This window comes from Etheostoma spectabile, chromosome 2, assembly GCF_008692095.1.
Source record: "Etheostoma spectabile isolate EspeVRDwgs_2016 chromosome 2, UIUC_Espe_1.0, whole genome shotgun sequence".
NCBI classification, from domain to species: domain Eukaryota; kingdom Metazoa; phylum Chordata; class Actinopteri; order Perciformes; family Percidae; genus Etheostoma; species Etheostoma spectabile.
Genome location: NC_045734.1, coordinates 21960831 through 21968174, shown reverse-complemented (window position 1 = coordinate 21968174; position 7344 = coordinate 21960831). Strand labels below are relative to the sequence as shown.

The window sequence follows — 7344 nt, the reverse complement described above, 5'->3', positions numbered from 1 at the left end:
CACACACACACACACACACACACACTCACTGATCCTGCAGTTTGGCTGAGCTTGGGTGGTGCTGCGTATCTGGGCTCATGTTACTGTATCTTCCACTGTGGTCATCTAAGTTGTAGGCCTGGTACTTATCAGACCAGTCTAACTCCAACGTCTGTTTGGCCTCTCTGTTCATCCTGACACACACAAAGACACAAACCGAAGGATGATAATTTAGTTCTTTGTTAGAGCTTCAAAAAAGAAGACATTATGTAGGTTTGCACGACAGGTTGCTTAACCTTCAGGAAACAGGCTCTGACACTCACTTGATCTGAGTGACAACCTGAGCTATAGTTCTCTTCAGAAGAGCCTGGATGCTCTTGATCAAGTCCACTTCCTGTAAAATACAGTCACACTTCTTGTTAGTGTGTGTAACAGTGAGCCCTCTTCTGGTGATGTTTTATTGTTACACCTAGTTCACTACTAGACACTTGATAGTCAAAATAGCGAGAGCACAGCAACTGAGTTATATCATTGGGATCTACAGATTATTTTTGGGGATTAGTCCAAAAGCTAATTATATACATGTACCTGTCTATGTATACATATTTAATATAATTTAGGAAAAAGAAAAGCAGCAAATTCTGACATTTTAGGAGTATTCAAATAGTTGGCCTTTTGCCAACTATTTGATGTTTATTGTCTCCCAATAACAAGCGTCCATTCTCAAAGTATCCCATTAATGAGTAACAATGTGTCAATATTGTTAACTAATGTTCACCACATACTATTGTTAATGTCACTACGAACAAGTAGGTCTATTAATTTCATTTATTGTGGTATATACTTGCTGTATTCTACATTTGTCCTATTAATTATAGCTAACTGTTATTTTATGTGGCCTTCTTCTGAAATCCTTAGATATGTCCTGTCTCGCACACAACTTCATAAACTTTATAATAAAGCATATGGTTAGGCTACCTTCACCAGTTCCTCCTCCACAGTGTCTCGGACCAGGTCTGCTCCAGGTCTCCTAGACCTGCAGTTGAGATTATCAGTGGCGATGGCAAACGGAGTCTCGGTGGCGTCCAGCGCCTTCTCCAGCCTCGTTTTCAGCGCCAGCAGAGACTCTGTCTCGGCCAGCAGCTTGTCAACGTGCTGCTTCAGCTCAGACTTCCAGAAGTGGGTCTCTTGTAGTCTCTCTCCCAGAAGACGTGTTCCCACGGCTTGGGTCTTAAAAGTGGCAGCCTCGGTGTCCTGGTGCAGAGTTTTGGACTCTCGCAGGATGCCCTGGGCTTCGTTGCGGTCGGTACCGGCCTGCTGAAGCACGGTGCGGTAGTTTGAGAACCATTCAGCCGGAGAGTATTTAGCGGAGCGGTACCCCGCTGTGGCTGAGCCCGAGGACGGCTGCGGCACATCCGGCTCTACATGAGGGTCTCTCACCGAAACACCCTGAGCCACTGCTCTGCTGTCATAGTGGGGTCTTGACACTAAAACCTCAGAGCTCATTTTTTTGACCGTTAAATTAAACTACAGGTAGGCTATGCACAGTTTCCACAGTCCTGAAGCAAACCGAGCTGTGTTTGTTTAGTGTTGCCTGGTTACTCATGCTGGGAGGAGCAGCTTTTGGCTCAAGTGACTAGTTATCAAAGATGATAGGGATTAAATGGCAATTTCAGTCATTGATTTAGTGTAACAAACACAGTGTACAAAAAACACAGTTTCATTATTATTGTATTGGAACTATATTGTAATTGTGACAGTGTTTTGAGGACACTCTTTTATGGGTGTACTATGTCATTTTATGTTTTGTTGTTATACCACAACAAATTTCAAATCAACTTGCAAGCGCGGTTGATATTGAAATACATTATTGAATCTTGAAAACATGTTGAAATCTCTCAAACCATCAAGGTTTTAGCTAAATGAGATCATTGATTCATGTGTGAAAGCCAGACTATATGGTTGATTTAAGTAAATGTGGCTCTCTATTTTGGGAACAATAGTTTATCTGTTATATGTCACCTCACAGCAAGAAGGTTCTGGGTTCAAACCTGCCGGCCAGGGCCTTTCTGAGTGGAGTTTGAATGTTCTCCCACAGAACAAAGAACAATCCAAAAAAAATGGGGCTTAAATAAATATAATTTGTTTTTTAACTTTCAAATGTTGTAATGTGATGAGTCGTTTAAACATAGAATGGCTTTTCTTTGTTTTGTTTATTTATTCACTTATAGTAAAGGTACATACATGACGATAACTCACATTTGGGGTATTTAAGTGAAATGTGTATCCACAATTTCTTATAAGGAGTGCAGGTGTGAAACAGTGCTATTAACAGTGAGCAATCATAATCAGTGCAAAGGTAAAAGCAATAGTGTAAAATCAAAGTAAAAACAATTAATAGAAGTACTTAAAATATGGTATATGATGGTGATTATTAAACAAATCTGTATATGTAATTATTTCACTGTAGTTTTCAGTAAGACAATTAAATGGTTGGACCATTGCGGTACGTGAATATGTGCTGGATAACTGTTAATTGAGATACAAAAGGATAATTTATGTACAGATGTGGCCCGAAAATGCAAGGTTTGATCACAGATGTGGATGCTGTTCATCTCCTATTGCCTTTAAATTTGATTACAGTAGATATCATCTGTTGCGGTGAAGTTTTGGTACACAGAATTTTGTTCCTCATCATGGTATTGACAGCTGCTCTGCGGTTTGGAGGTCCGCTGATTTGGCCGTGTTACCTCTTCGATTTCATAAATCTAAAAAAGAATCGACAAAAATAAACAAAGGCAATGTTACTCAGATGAGAATTCCTATAATTGTAAACATGAAAATGGCCAAATAATCAGATTGTTGGTCATTTAATTGGCTTAATACTTTGCTCGAGAGCAAGACATCTTTACATTTACAGGTCAGATTGCTGTGAAATTTGGTGTGACTATTCATTGGCCAAGAAAAATAATTACAAATAATTTTGGTGAACCCCCAACCTTAATCTAGCACCACGGTCATGTCACCAGAGTGGGAGTCTTGTGCACACTTTGACATAAATGCGATAACATGAACATGAAGGAGTCTTTATTAATTTTATGACTGTTGTGGCATTCCATAAATTATGACGCCTTTAATTCTAAGTTAGCATTGTTTGAGCTGTTTGTGTTCTGAACTTGTCTGACTTGACATTAAGTTATAACATAATATATAGTGTAAATTTATACTTATGACAGTATAAATATATACTGTATATGTATTTATACTGTCATAAGTGGTGGGTTTTTACATTGTACTTCATGAGACTATTACAATTGCTTCATGAATATTTTCTTTGACCTCAAGTAAAGTTAAACAATTCGGACTTCAAAAAGTTATAAAATCAGTTTGACAACCGAGGTGATTTAGGAGCTCTGTCTCTGACTCTTAGCTAACTAAATTTAGCGGTTAGCAACAAGTACGGTACTCCTAAATCACCTCTGTACTGTATTCACTGTCGTCAAACTAGTCTTTTCTCTTTTATGACATCTTATTGACAAGTCCCAGTGGTTTCACTTTAATTGAGGACAAGGAAAATCTTGCTGACACATAATGGTCTCATGACAATCCATGTAAAAAAAAAAACACCACTTATGAAAGTTTAATGTAATACTATGTTTTTAGGCCTGCTATGACATGTTTAGAATATATTATGTTGTCTAGGTTAATGTGAAATTGCTATAACAAAGACATTGTTTGCTTGGTTACACAAACATCTCAAACAATGCTAACTTTGCATAATTAACAGAAGTGTCATTCAGTAGTGCCACCCTAAAAACTAACTTTATATATTGAGCCCCACTAATAGTAAAATCACAACTTGTTATGCCCCACATGTTTTCTAACGTGGACCATAATGAACATTGCAGCCTTTTTTGTCTGTTAGCCAGGCTTTGTATTTTAGTTTTCTTACATCTGCCACACACACCACTTCCTCTGGTTCTGCTGTCTTGGTATTGTCTCTGTTCATCTTGCCTCCAGCTCCTTGAAAACACACAGCATAAGAACTGGTTTAACAATTTGTTTGCATGGATATGTGTATGTTTTACACTGTGTGTGCATGGTTCTGTGCATGCATTTGTTGAAACATACCTCGCACTTTGTAACATTTGTATTTATAAACTGTGACCAGGGCAGAATCAGTATGAGCAGCACAGCGGGCACAATAAAACCACAGAGTAAAAAATTGCTGCATCTGGGGGGAAAAAACAGAACCGAGTAAAACTAGACACTTCCTGAAAACACCCACCACACACCACACCCCCCCACACCACCCCCCCCACACCACACACACCACACAACAGACAACACACACACACACACACACCACACACACACACACACACCACCTTTGATCTCTTTCAGGATAGGTGTTGTTTGTGATCTGACAGGTTCCACCACAGTGAAGGTAGGAACCACGTTGATAGACATCACAGTGCTGGGCTGCTGAAAGTCTGTTAGAGAAGTTTCTTAGAACACTTAGGAAATATTCTTACTTTAGTAGCAGTGGGGCTCTGGGGATAGCAATGTTTGTCAGTCAGTTGGTCAGTCCACCTACTTGGTCCAGACTGAAATATCTCAACAAAAGGAATTGACATGAAATTGGTACATATATTCATTTTCAGAGGATGAAAAATGACTGCATGGGCACAAACAAATACTATAAAGACATTCATGGTTCTCAGATGATGTATCTAATGATTTTGTAATCTCCCTGACTTTTCCTCTAGCCCACTTTGAGTTTGTCTCAACAACTGTGGATGGATCACTATGCATTTTTTTATAGACAGTGATGAACCCCGGAGAAACAATTTATGTACAGTATATAATAATGTTATCTCCTGGCTTTTCGTCAAGCTTCATCATTAAGTCCAATTTTCAATATTTCCAGACAGCTGCAGCTAGTAAATTCCATTCCAGAGTCCCTCAGTGTATTCATGGTTAGCTGCTAATTAGCAAATGTCACCATGCTAAGATGCTAAACTTCGTGGTAAACAACATTATATTAAACACAGTGTGCAAACCATTCACTACATACCACACTTTAGTTCAAAGAGAAGCGTTTGTGTAAGCCATATCTTGTCGGCAAAGAACGTGAAAAAGTGTGAAGTTAAAGTTTGTTTTTCTGAAACTTCCCCACCTTGAGGTTGTCTCAACAACTGTCCTTTATAGAGATTGATGCTCCCCATAGAATGAAAATTCAATAATGCAAACTCCGGACTTTTCATCCAGGCTATTATTAGGTCCAATTTTCCTCCATGGTATGACCAAATAACGGTTAAAACTTATAAGCAGCATATTTTATGTTAAGTGCTAGTTGGAACATTGGCATGCTGACATGGTGGTAAAGATTACACCTACGAACTCACACTCTGCAAATCAGGCTTTAGTCATCAAACTATGATTAAAACACTGTTTAGAGTGTAAATTGTAAATTGTAATTTCCCAATGGGGATTAATAAACAAATTAAAATAAAAGTAAATTAAAATGTACCCTTTCTGATGGATATAAGGCTAAAAGCTATACGTTTGCTATTATTTCACAGTCCCTAGTTTCAGCAATCAAGAAGGAAGAGGAGGGATTAAATCCATTATTCCATGGTGTCATGACGCAACCTGAACTAACTTCAATATCTTACCTGTGACAGTTGAATCTTGGTGTATTGCCAATACTCCACTGTGAGTCTGAACCACACCAGTATGTCCCAGCATCCCCTGCTTTCAGCTCTGTGGTCGTCACTGAGAAAGAGCTGGATGCAACATCATCTGCAGCATGAACCTGCTTGACTGTGTCATGTCGTCACAGTTTTTGCGGTGGTCTCCCTTACAGAGGAACTTCCTGTGTTCCCTGTGTGTGGTGGATAGGGACACTGCATAGTTACGGTTGTCCCAGAATGCCGCTCAGTTGGTGACATCACACAGCACCACTCTGTCAAATAGAAAGATCAGCCAACATTGCAGCTGTCTTCAGCTCAGAATAGAAATTGATCACATGATTCCATTTTTTAACTTTTGATTATTTTGACAAATCATGCAAGTGTCAAATCAAAGATCTGTTTATAAAAAACTTGTTGTAATTTTTTCTCAGTATTTTTTTCCAGTAGTTGTTTTCTGGCCAATACATTCTGTGAAAAATAACAGTTACTAAAATATGATGAGGTAGAGTTTTACCTTTGACTCTAGCTCATAAGCAGAGAGAAAACATCCGGCCAGTGTTTCCATGGACACCACAAAGGTACGACCCAGAATTATTTTGGGTCAAACTGGTAATGGTCACTGTGATTTCCTGATGCCCGGTCCTCTGTAAGTGTGAAATGTCCCTTTTGTTTGTTGGCAGAGGGATTAGTGCGTGCTGCAGACATGTGGATCTCTGGGTCCCTGCAGAGTACTTCAGGCTTCTTTGGTACTTAGGACTCATACGGAAACTGAAGGACACTGAACTCTCCTCATAAGTTTGGACTTTGGTGGAATGATCACAACAACGGTCTGTCAGTACAATAAACAACATCACAGACTGTTAGAAGGACAGGTATGATAATTGTGATTCTTTACTTGAGTCAAATAAGCAATGTCACAACGTAAAAGTATTGGCTTTAAAACATTTACTGAAGTAAAATGGAGAAGTATTATTCTCTAACTGTTGTGAAAGCGTCAACAGTTAAAGCGTTCAATGTGCAGGCAGAACTACCCCTCTCATTTATGTGTAAGCAGCATAGTTGTTTAATATGGAGCTATTACAAATATTGTGTTTACTCAAAATTATTAAAACCCTGAATCAATTTTATAGGATGTCTTATGTTTTGAATAAATCTGCAGAGTCACTAATTTTGTCAGATAAATTCAGTTGAGAAAAAGTAATATATTTGCCTCGGAAGTGAAATTAAGAGTTAAAGAGTAAAGTAGGAGAAAATGGAAACATTCAAGTATAAGTACCTTGAAAATTCTACTTCTGTACATTGTAATTGTAATTTGGTACAGTCCACCACTAAAAATGTGTCCAAGTGTTTGTTCTATACCCATAACACATTATGGTGACAACCCTTAGCAACTAAACAACAATAAGGTCTAGTTAAATAATGAAATAATGAATCTTACTTGTCAATGTGGAAACTTAGCAATGAGGCTTATTTATTTATGTACGTACCTTGTCGTACTTCCAGCAATACTTCAGTGTAGATATCCTTTCCAATTATGGTAACCCCACACCAGTATTTCCCAGCATCCATACGACTTAAATCAGAGATGGTCACTGTGAAGACTCGTTTCCATTTGTCATCATGGATGGAGTATCTGTTCTTCTTTGCTTCTGTCGTCGTAATAAGAACA

General features: G+C 38.5%; 2 protein-coding genes and 1 long non-coding RNA gene across 3 annotated transcripts in view; all 3 read right to left on the bottom strand.

Moving 5' to 3' along the window:
• The window catches only part of tekt4 (tektin 4), a 3921-nt gene extending 2026 nt beyond the window's left edge, over positions 1–1895 (bottom strand). The window contains exons 1-3 of the mRNA XM_032525412.1: positions 958–1895; positions 303–373; positions 30–173 (exon numbers count right to left, since the gene is read on the bottom strand). Coding sequence (XP_032381303.1) covers positions 30–173; positions 303–373; positions 958–1485 — 743 coding nt within the window. The 5' untranslated portion in view covers positions 1486–1895. The remainder of the gene's footprint in view (positions 1–29; positions 174–302; positions 374–957) is intronic.
• A 605-nt stretch (positions 1896–2500) lies between these two features.
• Positions 2501–4486, bottom strand: LOC116695272 (uncharacterized). Its single transcript, XR_004333407.1, has 4 exons — positions 4368–4486; positions 4111–4213; positions 3932–4002; positions 2501–2747 (listed from the first exon to the last, which is right to left on the bottom strand). It is a non-coding gene; the product is annotated as an uncharacterized LOC116695272 (long non-coding RNA).
• Positions 4487–5754: 1268 nt separating this feature from the next.
• Positions 5755–7344, bottom strand: part of LOC116701840 (CMRF35-like molecule 5) — a 13915-nt gene continuing 12325 nt past the window's right edge. The window contains exons 4-5 of the mRNA XM_032535849.1: positions 7163–7321; positions 5755–5918 (exon numbers count right to left, since the gene is read on the bottom strand). Of these exons, the coding sequence (XP_032391740.1) occupies positions 5755–5918; positions 7163–7321 (323 nt within the window). The remainder of the gene's footprint in view (positions 5919–7162; positions 7322–7344) is intronic.